Source organism: Falco punctatus, assembly GCF_963210335.1.
Source record: "Falco punctatus genome assembly, chromosome: 2".
NCBI lineage: Eukaryota > Metazoa > Chordata > Aves > Falconiformes > Falconidae > Falco > Falco punctatus.
In genome coordinates, this window is record NC_137581.1 from 106,016,242 (window position 1) to 106,042,764 (window position 26,523).

The 26,523-nt window shown below is 35.5% G+C and overlaps 1 protein-coding gene across 1 annotated transcript in view; it reads left to right on the forward strand.

The window, feature by feature from the left end:
- The window catches only part of TMPRSS15 (transmembrane serine protease 15), a 323,388-nt gene that overhangs the window by 246,927 nt on the left and 49,938 nt on the right, over window positions 1–26,523 (forward strand). The window contains exons 2-7 of the mRNA XM_080377677.1: window positions 9,219–18,867; window positions 21,311–21,441; window positions 21,715–21,782; window positions 22,561–22,605; window positions 23,830–23,906; window positions 24,718–24,933. Of these exons, the coding sequence (XP_080233803.1) occupies window positions 18,723–18,867; window positions 21,311–21,441; window positions 21,715–21,782; window positions 22,561–22,605; window positions 23,830–23,906; window positions 24,718–24,933 (682 nt within the window). The 5' untranslated portion in view covers window positions 9,219–18,722. The remainder of the gene's footprint in view (window positions 1–9,218; window positions 18,868–21,310; window positions 21,442–21,714; window positions 21,783–22,560; window positions 22,606–23,829; window positions 23,907–24,717; window positions 24,934–26,523) is intronic.

The window sequence follows — 26,523 nt, forward strand, 5'->3', positions numbered from 1 at the left end:
TGGCTGACTATATCAAAAGCAGCCCTAAGTAACTGGGTAGATTTTACTTGTGCAATAACGGGTGTTTTTTTCATATCAAGCTATTCGGTCACCTTTGTCTAGCATTTTTCTTCCTTCTGTAGATACTGGTATCCCTTCCAGTCAAAGGTCTGAACTGTGCAATTTCTTCTGTGAAGACCTGAACCACTTTCCCTTGATTTTTCTTTTTCCTGTTTTAGCTGGTTTTACTAGAAAACTTTGTAGTTCTGTTTTTCTCGGAGATCTATTTTTTTGTTCTCATCTTTCTCACTGAAATTATTATCATTTGTATTCAAGAACGCCATACTCTGTATAACCTGGAAAAAAATCCAGAACAAACATTCAATAACAATATCAGTTGCTATCTTGAAGGTGCAGAAGGTTTCCTTTTATGTTCCTGCATTTGTTTTTTTTTGTGGACCAAATTCCATCCTGAAAAAGAAAGTTAGGTTGTAGCTAAACAATTACTGCCCTATGTCTGAAATCACTTGTGTGCTTTTATTATGGTAATGTCTAGAGATCTTATGACTGATTTTTCTTTTTTTGTTATCTTGTAACATGCTGTGTCTGTTGTGATGTCTAAGGTCACTAAATTACTTATATTCAGCTTTTTTGTTTCAGTGTCAGTAAGGCTTAAGGACATATTTGCAAATAGGTGTGAGCTTGTGTGCTCTTCTAAATGTAAGTCTTAGGCTCTGCTTCAGCAACCAAATCTCTGTAGGTGTACAGTGTCATTGCCATGGCCACACAGCTCTCTGCTCACAGCAAAGATGATTAAATGCTGAAGTCTTTGCTGAAAAATTAGACTGAAGGTAGAATGTGCACATCTGTAGGCATATAACTGTTGCTCTCAATTAATGAGAAATTACATATAGATGCTCAAAACTGAGAGGTATGTCTCTGCAGCCCTAATTACTAGTGGGCAATGTTTGAGTAGATACTGAATTACTAAGTAAAAAATGTATTTGAAGGGCCTTTTATTAAATAGTTTTAATACTTTTTTCATTATTTTAAATATAATATATATAATAAATATAATAAATTTTAATTATTTTGTGTGTGTTATGTAGATAAATAAAAATATTCCCACACAACCTTAGTGAAGTGTTTTACTACCCAATAGTACAACTGTTAAGAAGTTACTCACCAGAATTTTAAGTCCTACCCTACAATGGATGGCTTAGGGATTTTTCAGGAAAACTAAGGGAGCTGTAGCCTTCTCTGGTCTCTCACTCCAGTATGCATTTAGAGTCAGAAACTTCTGGTGTTTTTTTACTCTGTGTTTGTTGCATAAATTTTTTCCTAGTTGTGGTTAGTCACCTAAAGGTCACTGAGTTTTACAACCTCTTAGTTTAAACTATGAATACTTCAAATTAAGGTTTTATATTGAAAGAGGATGGAGGTATAGGAGACAGCTTAAAAATTACTTTAGCCTAGATTCTTTTACGTCCACTTTAATAAATTGAAGTTCTTATCACAGCTGATGGAAGCGGATTATTGCCTAGGGAAGGAGGTAAAAAAATCCAGGTAACTACAAAGAGTCAATGGGTTAAACAAAACAAACCCTAAGAGAAAGATTGCTAAAACTCTGGTTTTAGCATTACACATTTACTCTGGTTATAATTATAGACAGTGACTTACTCAAATTCCTGCCTGATGTGAGATACATAAAGAGGAATGGAGAAAATTCAAGTAATTTATACTCCATAAAAAAAACAAACCAGCAAAAAAACTGAAAGAAGAAAAAAAAATACAGTCTGCTCTCTCTACTAAATAAGCTGAAATGATCTCACTTTCTCCCAGAAGACTGTGCAGTAGAATAAAAATTTTCCTTTCTATGCCAGAAAGAGGGTCTCGCTGAATACTATGCCATGCAAGCAGAAGCTTTCAAATAGTACAACAATTTCTTGCAACTTCTAGGTTTGGTTTAACAAGAGAGAGTATGATTCTTCTTTGGGTGCAGTAATGAGAATACAACCTTAAATTCAGTTTGTAATAGCCCTGCTTTTTATTTTCAGCAGTTACAAGAACTCCCACAGCCCCTTGATGAAAGAAAGAGTGCTGAAAGCCACAGACTTGTGAAGGAATTCTGAATGAGAAGTGCTCATTTAAGGGAGCAGCAATGTGGCATCCTCTCTTGTGGCTCAGCTCTCCCAGAGGAGCATTTCTTCCACCTGGCTTGCTATTCTCCACTCTGTCCCAGGCTGAGTAGCTCACAGCAGTTATTTTTTCTCAGTGTCCTATTCTCTCTAGCCACCATCCCAAATAATGGTTGTTTCCAAAAGCCTTTCTAAATAGCACAACAAATAGAAGTTTCTAGTCATAAGAACTGCAGCTATAATGATGCCATTAACTCTTAGCCTCTACATCCACTGTGCTTGGATGCCCACTGCTAACGGAAAGAAATGGAAGTGCCTTTTGGTCTTCACCAGCTATGCTAATGTAAGAATGCTTCTAGATGCAAATACTTCTCTCCACTACCTAAAGTTACCTTTACCTGTGCCACTCTCTCAGTAGTGCATGCTGACCTCTGTGAGAGATTTTTAATGATCCCCCTCTGAGCATTTTGTTGTAAGGTTGTGAGCATTTGTTTTGTTTGGTTTGGCTTTAATATGGACTTGATATAATCGATTTTAGCCTATGACTTCCTAGATAATAGACTTTTAGCTTGGTAATTAAAATAGCTTGAGGCATGTAGATTTTATGTTAATAAAAGTGAACATGAAGTGTTAGATATGTTAAGGGCATGTGTATTCCCTCAGATTCCTACTCTGACACATTCAGACAGGAGATGAAATATTTGGCTGCACTCTATTACAACCATGTATTTACAAGACTAGGGTTAACATTATACTTTTTCATCTGTTTTCTGCATTCCATTTTCCTGAATATTATTAGGATTACGTGACCTTCTGTTTCCATTCACAGAGAGGCTGAAACTGTCTTGTCCGTTATTGTATCATGTGAAGAATACAGCCTGTAAGCCCTGGCTAAGCCTTTATGATAGCATGGAAAGTGAAGCTAAATGCAACTAGTTATAAGCCAGTTACTACCCAAAACTGCAGGTAAGACCTAAAAAACCTGAATTTTGTGCTGAACAGTAGTTCAGCAGAATCTGGTTTTACTTTCAGGAAAACTACAGTGTTTGACCATTCTATAACGTCATAAATTGCCCATATAGTGTATTAATCTCTTTGGTAGCAGTGTGCCAATTAATACAAAATACGAAGTCTTTTTGTTGGCTATTATGAGCATACCTGTGAAATACAGTTGATGTGTTTCAGGTTTTTTTTGTCTCCAAAACTGGAAAATACATTTCCATTAATAAAAATTTGAACTACCAAATATTCTATTATATATCTTATTCCATAAAGAAAATAAAAACCTTTTTTTCTGTTGTTGTATAAACTTACCAGAAGGATTAGGTAGACTTTTGTGCCCCTTCATAGAACTCATCTCTTCAAACTAATGTGACGTAGTTTCTTTATCCAGCTGAAACCATATATATGTCATAAGCTTTATTAGTAATGATCTTTTCAGAATTTTTAAAAATATATCTACACACACAATCACAGAAAGCTTTATTTAGACCAAATTTCTGGACTCTTGTAGAGAACAGGAGGTAAATTGATTTTTTTCTTCATACACAATATTAAGATTCTTAAGAAAAAATATTTTGGATCTTTTCCTCTCAAAAAAGAATATATGGAACTACAAAACCTTCTTTGAAGATGAATGAGTATTCTACTTGTTAAAGAAATTTAAAATCAGAGCAAGTGTGATTAATAATTGTTTTCTTTTGACTATTGTGAATTATATTGTGTTATTATAGAAGCACTAATGTCTAAGTCAAAATTTGTCTAAATAACTATTGGAAGGAACTATACTCTCCTGATTCATTCAGGATATACAGAGCTGAGATTACAGAAATGAGAGATCTCCTGGAGAAGAAATTTGATCCAGAGAGTTGTATGCTTTCCTGCCTTTCTTTCCTTCTTTCTTTCCTTCTTTTCTCCCTTCCTTCCTTTCTCTCTCTCTTTTTTTTTTTTTTTAAAACCAGATATTTAACTTCTGTAGTCTTGGGCACTCTTAAATTTTAAAATTATGCAACCCTCTACTGTCATTTTAAAGAGTATTTATTCTTACTTGCATCTTTGAAAAAGATAATTTAAAATGAATTAACAAAAGTTCTTGAAATACTAAACAAAGCAGTAAATAGTTAGACAAAGCAATTAAACTGAGTTAGGCTATGAATACAAGAATATGCTGTTATGTTTTGTACAACATGAAAACAAATTTATAAATTTAGTTTTAGGATAGCATTCTATCTAGATAGTATTCCACTTCAGCAGAGTACAAAAAGGAGAAAAGGACAGAACAAGAAAGCTTAGGGACAAGTAAAAAGAAGTAGCATAGGGAAGATACTTCAGAAACAAGTATTTTTCAATCAGGGTCTTAAAAAATACACTTAATTTCAGAGTTTTTTGAAGATGAAATAAATAACGCAGTCATAAATTTTCTCAAAATAGCTCTATCAAGTCTTACATGGTCCACAAATGAAGAGGCAGACACACTCACTGAAATTAATGCGTTTGGCAAATAAAGCATATCTTAAGCACTTCAGCCATCCGCTTTTCAGAAGTTACTGCTAGTTGTTAATGTTTGGTTATTTTTTCTATAGTACCTTTTGTTGCATGTTAGAGAACTGATTTAGAATTTACTCTAAGACATATCGGAAAATTAAATTCAAAAGAAGTCGTATTTCATTTTCCAGATCACATCATATCTAATACTGTGAAAATAACAAAATGCCTGGACTTATATCAAGCATGATATGGGTCTGGGCCCATGTTGTTACCTGCAGGCTTGGTAGACTTCAGTGTAGGAGAACGTAGAAAATTCTATCATTAAATCATTTTTATACAGTGAATAACTATGTTCTTCAAACATTATACTTGTTATTCCATTCTTGTTATGTTATACAAAATATTGTAAAATAGAATTAGTATCTTAGTACATATAAGCGCCACAACATTAAGTGTATAAGGTATATTGTGCCAACATAGCATTAGGTTAGACTAACTGGACCAAAGATGACCAGGACATATTAGAGATGCCAGAAAGAGGTGAATTAGAGCTCACCACAGGTTAAAATGTCAGAATAAATAGCCTAACTGCCAAGTATCTCATAATTTACAGCCTATAAACTTATGTGATTCCCTGTGCTTAAGATGACAAAAGAAAGATATGACATGACAGTATGGGCCTGACCGTGCAATTTGTTAATGCAGGGGTTCTTGACACTTTTCAGAATTGAGCTGTTTGTTAAGAGTTTCCTCCTTAGGAGGTTAAAATTTCCTACTACCTAAGTAGTGTTAACTGTTGAAATTATGACTTTTATCCATTAACTTTTTTCCTCTTTTTTTCTTGATATTTAGTACCCACAGTGTCACTGATGTGTATGCTTTATATCATTGTATTACATGTAATGTTTATCATATCTACTTCATTATTATTTATTTACTCAATACATTACATCACTAAATTAAGTATTCTTTTTATCTGTTGTGCTGGGTCCAGCTTCCAGCTGGGTTGGAGTTGACTTTCTTCATAGCAGCCTGTATAGTTCTGTGTTTTGTATTTGTGGCTAAAACAGTGTTTATAACTCAGTAGTGTTTTGCCTATTGTTGAACAGTACTTGCACAGTGCCAAGGTTTTCTCTTCTTCCTATTCTGACCCTCCAGTGAGTAGGATGGGGGTGGGTAAGAAATTAGGCAGGGACAAAGCCAGGTCAGCTGATAGAATTTGGCCAAAAGGATATTCCAGGCCATATAACACCATGTTTGGCAATAAAAAAAGACTATAAATACTTAGAATATTCTTGTACCTTTGTAACTCCTTGCTACTGTTTGGAAGTTGGGGTGTCAAGAAAAGAAGGATGGTACCTCTGTTACTGGGTGTGAGTCACTGGGCATGAATGTGCTTGTTCATATCCCGCTGTACTGCAGAGATGGCGTTCATTTGAAGAAAGTGACATTTGGTCGAGGAAATTTTGAGCACCTTTTCATATGCAGATCACTCCTGGGCTAAGAAGGGACCAGATTACTGGCACCACGCTGAAGCATCACAGGCAAATGTAGTGCTCTGACACATTTAGCAGTTGTATTAAGCTTTCCATACAAAAGTTTAGAGGTGAACATGTTTCTCATTCTTCACCAAGACAAGATAATCCAAATTCTGTTGAAGGCTCAGTAAGTATGTAAACTTGGGATAATTACTGGACTTATATTTAAAAATTTAAAAAATAAAGCGACAAAATATATATAAAGTAGGGTTTTAAAAAACGCAAGGCATGAACAACTTTGCCAGATCAATGGTCATCTATCCAGGTAATCTTAATAGAATGCTTTGTGTCTCAATAGGAAATGCCACTTAGGAAGCATGTAGAAACTTGGTTACCCCCAAATCTAAAAGCTTCAGCTGACCTACTTTGTAACTCTCCTTAATGCTTCTCTGTTATTCTCCAGGTACAGAGAATGGAAACTGCCCATTCAGCAGAAGCTACACTCAAAATGGGAGTGCCCCAAGGGTTTTAAGTAGTGTTTTAAGTAAATTTTAATGATGTCCTCTTTATTGTTCCTATTAACCTTCCTAATGGTGCCCTCAATATTTAATTTGCTCTCCTGGATGCCACCATGCACTAAATTGAAGATTTCAGACAACTGCTAACAATTCTCCCAGGATCTTTTTCCTGAGTTATAACTGCTACTCCCAGCTTTAGCACCACATGGTCGTATTTTAGGTATTTTTTTTTGTAGATGTATGATCTTGCATTTATCGACACTGAAGGTCATGTTCCACCTTTTTTACCTGTTAATTCAGGTATGAGACATCCTTGTCATTAGTGCATCTGACAATTACCCAAAGCTTAACGTTAGCAGCAAACAGAGATTTCACTGATTCTTCCTCTCTTTAGGTCATTGCTGAAGAAGCTGGCTCAAAAAAATCCCAGCACCAGTCCTCGAGGGACTCTTTTCTACTCTGAAAAGTGAAAATTAAGCTTTCTCCTTTGCTTTCTGTACATAAATCAACTTTATGGGTCCCCATTAAGGGACCTATCCACTAGTTCTGTGGTAACTAATTTTCTTTAATACTTTTTCATGTGTAATCTTGCTAAAGTATTTTGAAAATTGAAATATTTCCACCATATCCCTTTATTTAAATGCCTATTGACACCCTCACTGCACATATATCCAAAATACTGACTCAATTATTATGCACAACTCTTTCTAAATGACACATTTTGTTCATCCAAAAATAGACATTCAAAAACACTGAAGTAATTGTTTACATACTCACCTGCTTACATTTTAAGATTTCAATTTAAAAAATATTTGTATCCTTCAGTTTACAACAAATTTACACTGTTTCCTTCAACAGTTTCTTTTAAAAATTGTGTTTATCAAACAATTTCTTTGCTGTTACATTTGAAATTCCACATTAATATAGAGAAGAGTAAACAATGAGTTCCTTTAAGAAAGAAAAACTGTAATAATTAACACATGAATTACTCCTGTTGGCAGAAAATATTTTTGCACATTATGTCACAACTCAGTCTATGCATTTTTATGTTTTTCAACAGTTATGAGGAATCTTTTTTTACTTTTTTTAACTTTTCTCATATTTCTGGGTTCTTTTTACCTTAGTTTGCAGGAGGGTTACCTGGATTTTAGTTTTCTTCTGTGTTTGTCATGTCCTTCCATCATATTTTTCCTTTAATTTTTATCTCAGCAAATCTAAATCTCTTTTTCCCAGAGTATCTCCTAACCATCTGAATTTTTATTTTCCACTGAGGACTGATTTTTTCAGAGTATGTTACTGCTTACAAATGAGGTGAAAAATCAGGTTTTGTATTTTATTTAACAAGGGAATTGTCTCCATCTCTGTGACTTTTGAATTAGCAAGTGTATTCTGTTGACTTTCCCAAGGGCAGTGTAAATGCTATTAACTATACCATCTGTTTCAAAAGTGTCATGTTTTTCATGCTCTTCTAGAAAATTGTTTAGAAATAATTTTCCAACAGAAATATCTCTAGCCATTTTGGTTTTGTTTCATGTAATTCTTAGTCAAAACATAAATGACATAACAGCAATAAATGCTATCTATAATTCTACCATGCCTTTATCTCTCAAATTTTTGATTTTTATAAATATTATTGTTTGCGTAATCATATTATTACACCATTTAATAGGTATTTTACTAGACCACTTCATTCTGAGAAATTGCCTATTTTCTTTGCATTTGACTATTCATGTGATCACATGTGACTGCAGTGAAAACCATTGTTCTGGGAGATTATGCTCTTTTCAGCCTCTACATACTTTCCTTTTAAAAACACTGAAAAAATTAAGTTTGTGCTCTCAAAGGAAACTGTATGCTTATTGAAGAAAGTCAGATGTTTGCTAGTGTAGAAAAATATTTTATTTAAGAAATAGAGGGGGAAAAAATCAAAGAAATTTCAATAAACCGGTTTTATTTTTCATGCCTGTTCTTTTAGGAGTCATCATCTATCATGGTTATTCTTTGTTACTTCGGGGGGAGGGGGAAGAAACTCAGGATTAATATTTGTTATAAAATATGTGGGACTCTGCTAATTAAGCATTTACAGATTCTGAATGTTACATCTGCATTGCCCTGACACCACCATAAATGTCTGAAAATTTGTTACATTTATGGGTCCTTATTCCTCCAGAGCAGAGCTTTGGAGGCCAGTTTCTAGCAGACTGTGCTAAAATTCTTTTGTCCCCATGACAATAATAACTCTAAATATATATGGATTTTTTTTACTTCGTAGTAACAGCAAAACCTTGCAACACAGTTGTATCCTAACCATGATGCCTTAGAATGTATGTAGAACTCAATCTAATCTGCTAACTTAAAATTAGATCTTATTATTTTGTTACTGAAAACAGTTTAATTTTCCATTTATAGTTTAAAGTATTGACAGCGGTATGAGAGTGTTACATTCTTGTTTATCAACAATATTGAGAGTGAGGTTACACTTCTGTAATCTTTTATCACTTCTATATGTAAATGAGAACAGAGATCTCAAATCCATTTGCAGGGCTAGTTCTTAATAAGACATTTTTAAAGGTAAATTATTCAAAATGGGTAGCTTATTCAAAGTTGGGGAAAATCAGAAAATCTGAAATATTGGTCTTATCTACAGGGAATTTTTTAAGGCCTGATTTTTGGCAGCATTACTATTTAGTTAGTTTCTAATTATGTGGTGGGGTTTTTTTACTTTTTGCCGCGTTTCAGACTGACTTAAAAGAGAACAGTTTTTCTTTTTGGCTTGTGGCTTTTTTCCCCTCCAAAGCATATCAAATCTGTCAGAGTTGATTTACACTTGTAAGTAAGACCTTTCATGCAGAGTAGTCCTGTGTTCTCAGCTGTCCAGTTTCATTGTATTTTGAGTGGCAATTCTGATTTTTAAATGGAGACAAACTGAGGCTGAAAGCTTGTCATAGAAAAAAGCTATCCAATTTCAAATATCACTGTTAGCATTTCATGTGTTATATATACATATTTGATACCAAGGGTATTTTCCTATTGTGAATGGACATTAACATAAAGAATTCATCAACAGTTTTAACAACAGAAAGTTGTAAAACTTTTTGCCGTTCAGCATTTTTTTGAAAGAGATAGTCTTATTTTTGTAACACTCACAATGGATAATGAGGAACAATATGAACACAATGACCAAGACTTGAACTCATGTTCAAATAGATGATTCCAATTATATGAACCTTTGAGAAAGCAATTACATGCTTAGTTGACCTCATTTTCAAGATCCAAGAGCATTTTTCTCATCTTTGTGTTACCTGTCAGCTATTGTTAAAATAATTATCATGAAAAAAAAAAATAAGAATAGGAAACGCATTGTGCATTCTTTATTTCTCCATTGTTTTGTCAAATGTCCAATGTGAAAAGTTAATTCGGTGCAAGAAGCTAGATAGATTATCACAAAGGTCTAACCTGGATGCCTTTTCACATGTGTTTAAAAATATAAATTATCTTTTGCTCAGTAATTATTTTGAGGGTTAAGTATAGAGGACAAGAAAATCAGCAGTCAAACCATTTAGTGATCTAACTTTAGATCTGTGTTTGAGGGACCTTGAAAGATAGAGTACAATAGTTTGTTTGTCATGTCTTTTCTCCAAAGGAAGCACATATTGTCCTACTGTTATGTTAGTGTAAAGTGGGATTTTTCTAAGGATTCTGCACAGATGTAATTCTTCCACAAGTCAGGCTCAGCTTCTGCTGAAAGTTCTACCACAAATTTCAAAAGGAAAGGAGCAAGACTGAGGCCAAATGGTTTTGGAAGGATGTGCAGACTATTTCTAACATCGAGAAGCGTCATGTTGTCAAAATACCTTGGAATATGTGTATTTAGAGAGGTCAAAGCATGTCAAATGTAAGCATAAATAAGCACCAGGTAAATGCTTATCAGTGCCCTTTGACAGTTTCTTTGGCCTCAGCTTTCTCCCCATTTTGTGCACTGTTTTTATGAGTGAACTCCAGGGATTTCAGATTTACTACTTCTTAGAGTCTCCTTTAAATTGAGTATTCTCCATCTAGCCTGTGTATCTGATTTTTCCTTTGCTCTGGCTGATGTGGTCAACCACAAATAAACCATATGAGGTGAAAAAAAATGGCATAATGGAGATATTTGAGGGTTTGTTTCTTATGGTCTCCCTTTCAGAATCTATCAGTTGAGAATGCTGTCACATCCACAATATAGTTACACAGGAGTACCAATGTTTCATAAAACCAAATTGGATTTTCCATACAGATTTCCCAAATCATTCCAAATGCTTATGTGCAAACTTTTTTGGTCTTTGTAGTATTGATTATATAGGTTAGAAACAGATAATTATTGCTGCTTAGGCATTTCTCACTCTTCCTGCTAGGGTTTTCCAGGTTTGCAAGAAAAGACATCAGTTTTAAATGTGAATTTGCCTAAAAGAACCAGAGATTTAACAAGATGACCTGGAGACTGGGACTTCTAAAGCACTTAAATTTCAGACAAACAGCTGCTATTACCATTCTTAATGCTTTAATTCATATTTGAACATGAAATTTCCCATTTTTTATATTTTTGAGGCACACATTTTTGAACACATATCAAGAATAACAGTTTGGTAACTAGCTTGGACAATCTTGGGAAAGATTGCCAGAGACTACACAAGAAGATAAGCATGCATTTTAATGACGGTTCTTGAAGTTTTAAAGCAGTATTTCTCCACATGTTTTTCAGAGGTTATAGATATCATGAAATGGTGTACATAAGGTGGGAAAAGGTTAGACTAGCCCATAGCTAAGTGTTTGTTTCAGATCTTTTTCTTTTCTGTGTTTTGTGGCCCTTTTGTGGCAAACAATTAAGAAGTTTTTATTCCAAAGCTTCTTTACAAACAAATACCTACTGAAAAAAAAAAACCAGAAAAAGTATTTTGCATTTATTCTGTCATTTTGAGTAAAAGCTAAGGAAGGCAGAGGAGAACCATTCCCCTGCCATTTTAATTTTCAGTGCTTCCACATTGTAAGGCACAAATCTGTATGCACAGTAAAGCTGCTGTAATTGCTTTTATTCATAGAAACTATCACATTGTGCTAAATCTACTGCTGTTTCAGCTACCACTCCACATTGATTTTTACATTAATTCAATCACAGCAGCAATAAGGCTGCTACTTCCTCTTGACCTTTGTCTTTTACCTGCTTATTTTGCCATTCAGTGTTATCAGTTAAGACTCTGATTCTTTCCCATGTGTGCCATATCTGTTCCTGCCTTGTCTTATTTGCTTGTCACAGAGAACTTTGCATTGACATGCTCTTTTCATTACTCAAATAGTTGCAAGCTATTTTCTGCTTTCTTCTGTCATCAGCCTCCACAAACTGGTGTTTCATTTATTGATTGTGGTTATCTTCACTTTGTTCCCACAATCCCCACCTTTTTTCTTCGAGTAATAAGGGGGAAAGTAAGGAAGCACATGCATCTAGGGGTGCAAAGCCAGCTAACTAATTCAATATGACTGAGTAAAATTGTTTCTGAATGGAAGGTATCATGTTATACTCAGTTCACGATTTTAACCACCTAAGTAGACATTTATGTTTAAGTATTTATTTATGATGTTTCTTTAGTCAATGAAGAAGGATTGACTGCCTCCAGCAGAAAATTCTTCCCTTCATGTTTAGATCTCTAAATTTAGCTGAAAAATCTTCCTTTACTCCCAGTGTTACCTGCGAGCAATGTGATCCTTTCTGCTGAAGCAAACTGGATTCATCACAGATTTCCTTTCTGGATACTCCTGATCTGTACCACTTTTTATTATAACCTATTAGGAAACACATCTCTCTGATTCTGACAAAATAGGATTCTTGGATTCTGTGCTGGGAATTGTTGGAAAAGTGAGTGAATGTTGAGCTGCAGCTACCCAGTCAGACAACGGTGTGGAAAAGAATCTCAGTGCTTTCCTGTGAAATTTTTCTGGACGTGCTTAAAGAAAGGAAATTATGATATTGTTGGTGCTGGGTTGTTGGTTTTTTTGTTTGGGGTTGTTGGGGGTTTTTTGGTGGGGTTTTGTTGTTGTTCACCTTTTTAAAAGAAAATCTTCCTCCAAATTGTGGGGAAGGTAATATATTCCACTTTTGCTTTATGTAAATTTTCTGCTTTCACCAAGCTGGTCTGAAGAATTAAAACTGCTAATGACAGCAGTGGGTTCTAATTACTTTCCAGATAGATCAATTAACATGGAGACTGAGTTCCCAGAAATCCATTTGGATCATTTAATTGAATAGTTAATTTTAATCCATATTTCTGAATGCTTTTCAAGGGTTGTGTAGGATCCATGGGGATTTTATGCTTTTTTATTTCCTTTTTTGTTATAGGCTTATTGGAAGTCAGAATTTAATTAAATTGTGAATGCTCAAAACAGCATAGGTATTAGCTCATGTGATGGGAATCTAAAACTCCTCAGAACCCTTTGTCAGAGTTTCAGTATGATCCTCCATATAAACTAGATGTATCAGTTCCTTAATTGCATTCAGTTACCCATTACCGTATTATTTTGCACATTACACATCCCATCTGTTTAGTGATCACCCCTAGTAAACTTATTTCTTGTCAGGTGTGTGTGTGAAAGTTCTTGTGTAGTGTCTTAGAATAAACACCCTTTTCAGATGACCCCATGAGCATATCTTCCCACTACCAGTAAATCCTCCCATGTGGTAAGATCTACCAGAGCACCTCCTTATAACACTTGTTACTTTAACATATACCTAGAGCTCCAATTTGGGGAATGCTTCAGGACTGAAGGCAGAGGTCAGTGTCCAGTTCCCTTCTCTATCTTCCCACCTTTGACATACCTTAACCTAATGGAGACCTGAATTACCTAGGCCTCTGAGCAGTTATACTTATTACATGACCCAGAAACCAGGTTCATTTTTTGGGTTGGTTTTGGAGGGGGTTGGTTGGATAGTTGGTTGATTTTTTTAATAGCCCAAACTATGTATGATTTTGCAGGGAAAATGGAGGCATTTTTCCTTCATACTTTTCACTTGACTAAAATACAGCTCTTTCCAATTTTTTTCACCATTTTTGTGTTCTAATAATAATAAATGATGAATTATACAAATAATTAAATATTTTAACTACTAGAAGTTCTGATAACATATTTAGTAAATAAGGTCCATGTTTTTCTTTTCATACAAAGTTTGACAGCTGGCTGACCACTGCCACATACCTTCCTCATCCTCAGTACATGCAGTTGGAAGACTTAACGGTAATCAATATGCAGGTTTTGGATTTTTTAAATATGGCTTTACTGAGAAGCTGTGCTTCCATGTGAGATCCCTTTTAAACTTCTCTATATGATGTAATAGTAAAAATAAGCCTATAGTCTGTTTCTGCACTTTCACTGCAGATCCATTGATTTGCTTTTCTGCATCTCTCTATGGAAGTCTGCATAGCAAAAGGGACAAACCATAGACATCTGAAAACAGCTACCATAAGAAAGCTGATGAAAATAACATTTAAGTAGTTTCATTAGTTTCCTATTTGCAAAGTGTTTGCCAATAGAATGGATAATCTGGTTTATTATTTTTTTAATTCTATATTCATTTTGTTAGGGGAGGGCAAGTCTCTGAGGGTAACCAAAACATTTTCCCATAGCTAGCTAGCTATTAATGGAATGTCAGGCTTTAGGTATGTTTGTGATAGACTGGGTATTAAGGAATTATCTGAACACAACACCCCCTCCTTTCTGTCTCAGCAGTATTTTCACCCTGTGCTGGAGACTGAACAAGAAACCAAAAGCAGCCCAATAAGGCTATAAAACCTGTGGGGCTGCAGATGTGGATATAACGTAAACAAACTAAATTGTGAATCTGTTAGGCTTCTACCATGGCAATGACCTATTTCTTTAAAAATGACCTAATCTCATTTTTCACAGTATGATGATAGTAATAATTCCAAAAAATTATCAGTTTTCAATACTTAAGTTGCCATGTTTTTCTGCTTCTGAATACATTAATAGAGTATTTGCCTTCGTATCATTTAAGTTATATCATTTATATTTTTTATCCTACAGTTCTCAAGTGGTATAAAACTAGAACTTAGAAAATGACATTCAAGTAGTTTCATTAGTTTCCTATTTGCAAAGTGTTTGCCAATAGAATGGATAATCTGGTTTATTATTTTTAATTTTATATTATTTTCTTCAGTGAATAATTTCTGTGCTGCAGGTTGTTCGTTACCTGTGAATACTCACAACTTACAGTAGATGGAAATCCTCTCTAATTTGGTAGTAACATTGGTTAATGCTCATTCTTTTCCTGAATGGATTGCACAGTTTCATCAGTTTAGCCATGTAGCAAACCAACCAAATCTGACTTTCAAGAGTCCTATCAGTCTACAGAGGAAATGAAAGTGAAAAATTAACTTTAGAATGATAATGAAAAGAAAGAACTAGACAGCTAATAATGCAGAAGGGGAACGAACAGGAAGACAAGTAAAATACTGAAGAACAAAAGAGTAGAAGGAAGTGAATAGCTAGAGGAAAGTCCAGCTACAGGCAGTACTTGTCAGTAAAAGACAGAAATGGCCTGACAGAAACCTCATAAAGTTCAACAAAGTTCAACAAGTGCAAAGTACTGAATCTGGGATGGAATAAGCCCATGTACAAGTACTGGCTGGGGGGTGACAAGCTGGTAGGTGTGTCTGATTGCTGCCTTCGGCTACCTAAGGGATGTTTGCAGAGAGTATAGAGCCAGACTCTTTTGAGAACTGCATAGTGAATGAGCAGAAATTGAAGGAACTTAAATTCCAGTAAGACATAAGGATGCAGATAGGTACAGGTGTTTTTTCCAGAGTTGTTGTGGGGTCTTTTAGCTTAGAGATATTCAGATCCTGCCTGGACATGGCCCTGAACAGCCTGATCTAACTTCAGTTAGCTGTGGCTTGAGGAGGAGCATGGACCACATGACATTCATAGGTCTCTTCCAGCAGAAACTGCTCTGCTTCTGTGATTCATGATTAATGGTAAACTAGCATAGGCACAGTGTTGAACTCTGGCCCCCTCATTTTGAAGATTTACAAATAAGTATGTGAAAACATGGGTTCTTTATTCCTTTTTAACCAGCTCATAGTAGTGCAGGTTATAACATGTTACAAATTAATGAAAGAGTTCATTCTTAATTACTCTCAGCTCAGTGTCCAGGGCTTGCCTATTAATTACTGCTACTATGACCTTGTTTCCAGCTAGAATTATTTAGCAAATGAGTTCATTTGTAGGAGTCACAAATGCAATCAAAGACTACCAATGTGAAGTTACATCCTCACCCAGACTGTAATCAACATATATAAGCACATATACAACTTGACTATCACATGCAAGGTGGTAGTAAAAGAATTGAACTGAGAATGTCCACAACTTTTACTTCTCCAGTTAATCACTTCATCATTAGAGCACAAATTCAGAATTTAAAATGCAGTGGCTAGTAGTGTATGTCTTTTACTAGTGATGTACAATGGCAATGTTACAAATACTTAAATTATGCAAAATATGACAGAGAAATCCGAAGTCCATCTGCAAAAAGCTCCTTTAGATTTGTGATAGAAAATATCTGATTAGGATTAAGACAGGTATAAACTTGTATTGTTCCATGCAGCACGGACGACTGCAGTGGGTTAACTTTGTCTGGCTGCCAGGTGCCCAGCGGGCCACTCCCTCACTCCCACCCATCAACAAGACAGGGGGAGAAAACAGGAAAAGAAAGATAAAGACAGGGAGGTCACTCGCCGATTACCCTTATAGGCAAAACAGACTCGGCTTGGGGAAAAGTAATTAATTTATTGCCATCCCCAAGTGGCACTGGAGGATAGGGACTGCGGGGTTGTGATCAGTCCATAACAGCTCCTCTCTGCTGCTCCTTCCTCCTCACATTCCTCCCTTGGTCCAGTGCGGATTCTTCCCATGGGTTGCAGTCCTTCAATAAACTGGCTCCAGCCTGGGCTTTCCACGGGCTGCAGTTACTTCACAAAATATTCACCTGCTCCAGTGTGGGGTCCTCCACAGGCCGCAGTGTGGGTATCTGCTCCACCATGTTCATCTCTACAGGCTACAGGGAAATGCCTGCTCAGGCACCTGGGGCACCTCCATTCCCTGCCCTCTCCCCTTGGGCCGGCCGGGCTGTTCCTGACCCATTCCCCCTCAGCGCCGGCAGCGCTGCCCTCCCTCACGCAGGTTTCCCCACGGCCATGGCGGCCATGGCGGCTGCGGGGCCCGGCCATGCCCTGCGCTGGGGCCGTTGGAGCCAGCTGGAACCGGCTGTGCCTGGCACAGGGCAGCCCCGGCCGCTCCCCACAGGGGCTGCCCCCAGCCCCCTGACAAACATGCCACACTCACGTCCTGTCTATCATGTATTTATGTAATTCTGCCAGACATGGAATAACTTAACAGGCATAACTGAGCAAAGTGAGGTATTTGGACGTATTCTGAATTTCTTTAATAGAGTGAGTATTCAGAAAAATATAGACACTTAACGCCCTTGTTTTATTGCTGAATAATCACAAATAGAGAGCTACTACTGTGCCATAAAATAGCCAAGCAAAGTGTTCACCAGTACAAATTTAATCTGCTCTTATATGCACATAATTGTATATATATAAAAACACGCATTCATGTATGTGTGTATGTCATACACAATATATACAAAAGCAATTCTTACTCTAATTCTAGCATCTAGCATGATGACTAAAAGATCTCATACATTTGCAGGATACAGACTGAGTTTACTCTTGCTCTATAAAGGCAGTATGATTAAGCTGCTCTGATTTTTTTTTATTGTTTTAAGGTAATTATTTATTGTTAGTAATGTGAAATATTACTGAATTTCTTTCATTCTGTTATGGTAATACACTAAAACAAGAATCCTACTGTCAGGCCAAGATTTTGACTGTGATTTAGAGTGCTTTCAATCTGGGCAGGTGTGTTGCAGATACTTTCAAATATCCCCGTTCTCAAAGACTGGGCAGACAACTGTTATATCATCCAAGAGTCTTATTTTGAGCTATTCTAATCTCTTCCAATTTTTATTATCTCAATTTCTGTCGATTTATAGGTAGCTACAGCCCCTGTCTTCCAAAGATTGACTCAGACTATTTTCCCTTTCCTTTTACAGGCAAGAATATGGCTGGTTTGCTCAGATTCGCCTACTCCATAAGGAGTGCTGAGGAATGTCATACCATAAATCTGGATTTAGGGTCTCTGATCCAGAGTCAAAACCAGTAGCTCACAGGACATGAAACATAAAATCAGTATTACTTTACTCTTTTGGAGCTGATTTACTAAAAAGAGTTGACAGATTAAATTTGTAACAAAAAGTTTTGGGCTGGATGGTACATTGTTTAATTTAGTCTTGTTTTTATTTAAGGATGCAGCACTGGCCATCCACAATGCTTTAACTTTATCAGGGGCTTGTATTCCATGGCACATTTATGTCTGGCAAGAAAATACAATACAAGCATACATTTCATGTTTTCTCTGGTTCGTTCTCCAGATATATGGTCAAAGAACTACGTCTTACACAGATTAAATTTGTACTGCTCAATTACCGTTCAGTGCTGAACACATTGATGAACTGTGGCACAGTACTAAACAACTCATTTGCCAGCAGTTCCTGTATATATAAAATTACTTTTAAAGAAACTTTTTAAGCAGACTGATGAAAGATATGGCTTTCACTGTTGTCCTCGTAACTGCACTTGTGAAGAATTACCAAAAATAATGAATAAGCAGTAAATCTGACAGCAATATTTTATATTAAAACTAACTTTCAAACATCAAAAGACAAGAAATAGTGCAAATCCAGTGACCAACCTTACAATTCTGTGTTTTTGCTTATTCTTCATGACAGACACAATCTTAAATGTTTCCTTTCTGAAGACATTTCTTTTCTTCATATTTGCATATCTTGTGCATGAATATGAGTGTTCAGGAATGTTGTAAAAGCTATGTCAGTGTAGTTTTATGGTGTAATTAATTTACGAGCATCTCCTATAAATATCTGTTCATGTAGATTATTACCCTCCTTTTCAGGTTGTGTCTGTTGTCAGTCCTTAATCATACAAGCTCTCAAGACAGAAATGAAGCTGCAAAAATCATCTGATAAGAAATATGTTCTTCTTAGTTACTATGAAATTTTGTTTGCTTCTCTGCTTGCACTTTTTGTGTGTGTTTGTGTTGGACTGATTGTACTTTCATGGTTATCAATCCAGGAGTTAGAACGAGGTAAGTAACCACTCTTTAACCTTTTCAGGAGTTCTTTAGCAGATGTTGATACTTTGAAACCAGTATTATTGTCATTGGAATTATGTTTCCTATTTCATGCTATTATTTTAATGCTGGGGGGTATAGGGGTGGGGGAGTATGATTTCCTCCTCTGCCGGAAATCGATGTGAACAAAATAGGCAAAAATACAAGTACTTGAAACATGTCCTGAAGCCACAGAAAAGAATTTACATGGTTTAGACATTAGGAGAGGTCCCTGGAATTCATAAACTAGAGAAAGTAATATAAGAAATTGTGAATTTTTGCTTTTTTTTCCAGGTATCAAGTTTTTCTCAGAAAGACATTGATAATCCACTGAAGTCTGTGGGGAGCTTTAGGTGTTCTACATCTCTTGGAATCTTTTCATTATTAAAATAAAAAAATTAAGTCATTTATTGGTGTAAGAGAGATCCTGCACTAGACAGTGTCACAAACAAGTGGTTTAGCCACTTAACCTAAGCCACTCATTTATAACAGTCTGCTCCAGCCCCATGTAAAGTTAAGGTAAAATTTTTAGTATTTAGCCAGTGCTGAGAATGTGATAGAATCAAGCTACCAATGCTCAAAGTAAACTAAAATAAAAAATTGACATAGGATGACAATGGAACTAGAGTCTTGGTTTAAAGATCCTCTGGATATAAGTTAACTGTGCCCTGGTAAGGCCACACCTGGAGTAATGTGTCCAGTTCTGGTGAGCTACTGGTGAGAGCCCAGTGTAGAATTGTTGATGAGATTGTTGATGAGATATACAAAAGTTGTCTGACGTGGTCCTTGCTAACTGGCTGTTGGTGGCTGCTTGAGCAGAGGGGTTGGAAAAAATGACCTCCAGAGTTCTCTTCCAACTTCAACCCTCCTGTGATCTAGATTTTGAATTGAAAGAAAAAATATTTAAGTCTATGGAGCTGTCACAGCTAATAGCAAAAATATGTTTTGAAATGAGGAGAAGGAAACAGGCTAGGCAAAAGTTCAAAAAATGTATTTTTTCATTACAGTGAATTTTGTAGCTGAAAAAGTAATTCTGATACACTGAAGTTTTTGGTGCCTTCATTAACCAGAATTCCATACTATTTCATACAGAAGCACATGAAGACTAAACTAGCTGTAAGCCATATTTGAAAATAATCCTGTTTTGTCAGAATATTCATGTTTATACCTTTAGTTGGTAGTGTTTTTCATTCCAGATTTTAAAATTTGTTCTCCCTACTGACTTTCTTCCCTTCTTACCAGAATACTATCATATTCTTTTAAAATAAAATGAGCTTAAATAATGGTGGTTTATTATTGCATCTAGAGACAGGCTTTAAATTAATGACTTAGGGTTTAGATGATAAATAGGCAAGAATTTAATCATGTACAAATAATATTTATAAAACATTATAAAAATTATATTTGACATATATAACAAAAAAAAACTTTGCTATTTAGAAACATTTGTTTAAATAGATTTGCAATTGCTGTAAGGATAAATGAATTTCAAAGAACCTCAAAGTAGTCTGCTGTTACTACTTGATAGTAGCAAATTGGTGTCCCTAGGCTGTGCCTTCCATCACAAGCTGTTTTTTGCAGTATTTTATTAGTTATCTGCTTTTGTCTTAAAATTTGTTTTGGATGTTAATGCCTTCACACGCAACCTAAAAATACCACTGGTAATGTAACTGGTAAGCAAAAGTCACTTTCTGTCAATCAGCCACATTAATTTGGGTCTTATCTGAAAATTTCCAGTGTGTTACACAGTAAGGAAATGTTTAAAATGTATAATGAATTGCTTTATGCATACCTCATATGATGTAACGTATTAAAAATCAAGGTTAAATTTGCAGTAAGGACCAGTCACCTAGTGTCCTCATAAAACCTCCCAACATTTCATGCATGTATTGATAAGAAAGGTCAGGTCAAAATTAGTTTAACTGGTCTGACACTAGTGTTTCCAGTGTTGTCATCAAAAGCAGCATACATTTATATAAAAAGTGCACAGCATTCAATACAGAAAGTGTGAAAAAGTAATTTTTAATATTTTTAATCCAGAACACACAAAAAACTAATTCACTATTATTCTTCCCTTGTATCTTTGCTCCTTGTGTTAGACATAACTGGACATACCTCCCCTTTTTATACATTCACAGCACTGCTGGAAAATAGGATTTAAAACAGAAATAAAAGTAAGGAGAACGCAAAGACAAGTAGTATTCATATAAATTTGTTTGCAGTTGTAACTATTGTGAACATTGAAAAACATCTATCACTTTTTTAAAACCGGAACTAGGCAAAATATCTCTGATTACAAAGCAAACCAGAAAGCTAAAACTTGTTGTATTGATGATCTGTGTGGAATAAAATCTAATGTAAAGTTTTTCATTTATTTCTATATAATTCAGAACACTTAATTTTATTTTTAATTATCTAGTTAAAGCAGATGGGAATGCTCATGGCTACATAGGAACATTTAAAATACTCTCTGGGACATCATTCATTCCTGCTTTGCAAAACAGATCATCAGCTGATTTCAAAGTCCTTGCCTTTGACGTTGAACAATTGGTAAGAACCTGTTGGTCCCCAGTTAATTAAAGAGTATTTGGTAAGTATATGAATTCCCTAACATGACCTGCTGTTGATGTCTTTTTCCTCTCTCCAAAATGAGATATTTCAGGTCCTGACTTCAGAATTCAGTATATTCCTTATTTGTGAAAATCAGTGAAGCATCAAAGAAAACGTTTGCTTGTGTAGTCTAGATTTGGGAATGAAAAAATATTTATTATTAAAACTATGAATGCAGTGTGTATTGGTTCAAGATTTTCCTCTTCCATATAGATACAAAATGTCTTTCAAGCAAGTGATCTGAAAAACGAATTTCAGAGATGTGAAATTTCCCAGTTCAAGTAGGTACAGTTTAATTAATTTTTGCAAACATCAGAAGTCCTCACTTAGCCATTTCTCTCAGGAGTGCTTACCAACACCTTGTTTTTCAAGAGACTCTTTGGAACTTCCTATATTATACTTTTCATGTCTTCCAAGTGCTACTGTGGGAAGTTTGGCAATAATGTGTTTCCCCTTGGGCAGACTTCCTTCTCAGACTCCTGTATGTCCATGCCTTCACCAAACTAGTAAGGCTGAGCCCTAAGACCAACTCACAAAACATCTACATTTTTACATTTTTAGGGTTGCTGGCCCTTGCCATCTAGAAGAAAGTTCAGGTTAGAGATCTGCTGGTATAAGCTAAGGTGAATGGAAATATACTCATATGTCCCTATGGACATGGATCTTCTTAACTCATACTCCTTCAGTTGTTAGCAAGTGAGGCTGTCATTTGACACCAGGTAAAGCTGTACCCTGTGTGTCCTAAGGAGTCCATAAAGTAGATACAGTAAGACCTGCTTAATTTATTAAAGTTTGTTTAACCTCGTTTTTCAATATCCAGTTATGTTGGTTGTCCTACTAAAGGCCCACTGGCAAAAAAGTTCCATATATGCAGTGAGGTCTGTAGTGTTAATTTCATGTGCAATAAGGTCCTGATTCAGCAAAACACTTGTAATACTGTCTCCCATTACTAAACAGTTTCAGAACACACTTCCATCCTATCCACAACATTATAAACTCAAGGGGAATCACATTTTTTTGTGTTGTATTTCGTTTTATTGTTGGGGTTTTTATCTACAGGAAACCTGAAGATGGCCATGAAAGATTCAAGAAACCAGAGACTGGGTAATTACATAAGACAAAGTTTACTTAAAATAAGGACAAAAGACAATGATGTTATTAATTTAGAAAGTTCTTCAGTGGACACTGAATAGATGAAAAAATACATATCTTTACTTCAAAAACATGCTTTAGGATTAGAAGAAATAAAAAAGAAGCAATTCTTTCTGGGACTGCCAATTTAGAAAGAAAAATGGGAAAGGTGATGACAGTGAAGTAGGTAGGAAATAAGCTAGTAAGAAGGGATATCAGTTTGTGCTGAGCTTGCTTGTGGAAAGCTGTTTAAGCTGGGGGCCAGATGTCACATTATCATTCGTAACTTAAGTTTTAGATAAATAAAGGTCCGATGACACACTATGATAGGCAAGAACAAAACAGAGGACAAAAGATTAAGACTAGAAAAACTGGAAGACCTCGAGAAATAAATGATATAATTAGTTGTCTTATAGGTGAGACCACAAAATGAAAGTACATACTACATGACAACAGATGATGCAGTTCTGTGATTCTGTGACACCAGCTGTTCTGATGATACAAATGTTTTCTTAAATATATACAGTGGATAAATATCCAGACAAGACAGTTAATTTGAATGACCATGCTTACAAAAGAAAAATGGATATTAGCCAACTCTAAAATCATGTAAGTCAAAAATGGAATGCCAATTTGGATTAGAGCAATCTTTTGACTGGAACAGTGAAGGCATAAGCCTAATTGGCTGCAAAGTTGAAGTATGATCACTTTGTGAAGGATTTCACAACATCAAGGGAATGGAGTGTACAGTGGCAGGAGTAGGTCAGTTCTAGGGTTTTGTCTTTGCGAAGGCAGATCCAGTCAGCACAATCTGATTTCTGTGCATACAATGGGGCTATTCTCATCAAAATTTAGGCATCAGTAATGGAGACATCTCTGAGCTAGTTGCTCAAGACACTTTTTATAAGTGATGGGGTTTGAGTTTTCTCATCTGGTCAATTTAGGTGCCTTTCCTAGGAGGTCAGTTATGCCAAAGAACAGCTTATTTGTTTCCATAGGAAATCTAGATATCTGCAACATAAATATCTGTACTTGGTAAAACCAATTCCATCCCTGTATCTTGATATAAATACTACAGAAATCACAGAAAATTTGATGTTGGATCTGGCTTTTAATACATCAGTAAGGATCTGTCTTCATTTCTGCTTTGAAATAATACTTGAAATATTACTTTGTCTCAGAAACTTTGTCTTTTAGTGTAAAAAGTGTTTACCTCTTTGGGCAATCTCCTTTTTACTTCACCCTTGAAACTCTGCTGAGTCACAAGAATAGCAGTAAAAGGTTTTGTTTGCTCAGCATGGCTTAGAGGTTATCAGAAACATGTAAGAAATTAAAGAGGAGTTTTTCCGTATATGGCAAAATGCAAACTATGCACAGAAAAATGGTGGAATTAATCAACCCTATCAAAAAGCACTATTGAGTCAGTTGCAATTGGGTCATACAAGTGCATAAGAATAAAAAAGTTTGCACCTAAATTTAAGTAATCTTTAGAAAGCACCATATTTTGACACTACCTTAATCTAGCTACAAATATAAAACTTAATAATAGTATCTAGAAAGGATGGGAGACAGTAAACAGAAAACTGGATAAAATTCATGCTCCATAGAATTCAAATGTAGTTTAATCACTGATTTCAAAATATCTGTGCTTTCAGCCATTACTGTTTCCTTATGACATCCTCAGAGATGCAGAATCCACAGATGATTTTTGCTTTATAGAAGTGATCACTTGGTATCATACTTTTGTAACATGAACATATTATGTAACTTCCATAACACTTGAAGATTCACTGTCAATATTTTACAGCTTAAACTAAAAGACCTGTTGAATAACAATAAACCCACTTCTCCTTTAGTTTATTCAAATTCAGCTCCATTGCAGCAATTGATATGAATGCTGTTTTGTTTTTTTTCCACCATGAAAATAAGAGTAGATAAAGAAAAAAAGCTCTGTTTCTTCAAGGTTCAAACCTACCTGATAATCAAGAGGTGTTTCTTTATGTGTCATCTTTGCCGGTCAACACTTAAAGATACTCTGACCTTGCAAATGGAACCTGTATTGGAATGAAATATTGTCTGGATAAGTCATGCAGCAGATTTACTTCATTAGCTTGCATAACCAATTACCTTCTCTGTTTTGTGTTGCTAGTGTTGTTGTGATCTTCACCCTTTATTTTACGTGGATGGTAACAGTTGAGAAAGTAAAAAATGAGCTGGTTTGGGGTATCAACACAAATAAAACTAATCTTACCCAGACTTTGAAAATTGATGTGAACAGCATACAAGTCACAGGTAATGCTAGTAAACATTTTTCCTCTATATAAGTCATTGAGAACTACAGGTAATGTTAGTGAAAACTTTGGCTCCCAAACAGCAAAGGCATTGCTACTTACACTCATGGGTGCCCTCCTTCCCCATTACAGAACTTTTCAGTAGCAGCTGAAGGAAGCTTTTACAACCTTGTCAACTAGAAAGTATGAGTCAGCATTGTGCATGTTCACTAACGAGTGAGTAAAGGACAAAGTAGTGATTTACTAGTGAAAACCACTCAATTTCATCTTTTATGTAGCATAACATTTGCAATTTTGTTATCCCTCAAACTAAAGCAATTAAGCCCCAACTGTGTTGTTTCATAAGTAAATGCAATTATCATTCTGTTTTGCTAAAGAATAAGGAAAAGGGCTTAGCTGCACAGTGAGTGAAGACTCGTTTATTGAAAAGATGTCATCAAGAACAACAAACTGAATAGAGTGTAGCTTCTGGAAAAGTGCACCCAAGGAGCAGAATTCATATTCATCTAAAGCTTAGGTAAAGTGTAAATGGAAAAAAAGGAATGTGGCTTTAAAGACCAGGTAGTTTTAAATTCTGCAAATATACAAATATGGTGATTTTATGTAACTAGTAGAAAATTTATTAAAGCCCAAGTGGAAGCCCAACAAGATCAATGGGAATCCTCTTTTTACCTCAATAACCTTCAAAACAGACCTTTACTGAGGATGAGGATAAAAAGCATTTTCAATCCTTTGAAGCGGAAGTTGATTAGCTGACATTAGAAGACCTGCTGGAGATACTATTAAGTAGTAACTGGTTGCTTTAAGAGGAGTGGGACATCTGGTGTGCAATGTCTCTTACTCCATCCTAAAAAGTGCATTTTTTACTGAGTAAGAACTTTAGATATACAAAGGCTAAATTCAGAGTCTTGACATCTTAATTTCTCTTCACTACTTGCAACTCATATAATAAGTTGTTCTAAACAACTGCACATCACTGTGGAAAGTGATTGCTCATTATACATCAAAAATGCCACCACAGAAAATTATGAAGAGCTTTTTAAATGGTTGCATATCTATTGACAAATTTCGAAGTAGTCAAACTTTTCTTGTTGTGGATCATTAAAATGCCTCTTTTCACATGAAGCATTTCATATCATCTGTCCATTCATCAGGAGGGCTTCAATAAAATAAGAACTGTCAACTAATTAACAATCATAATCATATATAGCACTTTTGCATCCTATATTTCATTTTGTTCTGCAAGAGAAGTCTTATTCCTATTTCAGAGAGGGAGGGAACTAGAGCACAGGTGTAACTTGCTTGAAATCACAGTTTTCACAGTAATTAAAAGTAACTTAATTTCTTGCAAATTATCCCAAGTTAATTTTAACTCATTTATCTGAGTTAAATATTATTCTATAAGACACAGGTGCTCTGAAAATCTTCATAGTATATAAAGTGTCAAGACAGATTCCCCAGATGAAGACATTTTATATGTAATACAGTGAATAGGGACTGAGGATTGAAAGGGATTAATGTAGACCTTTCCTCCTTAGGAAGATCATAGAGTTTGAGAAAAGGCCGGGAACAGGGTGAGATGGTCAAAAGGAGGGAAGCA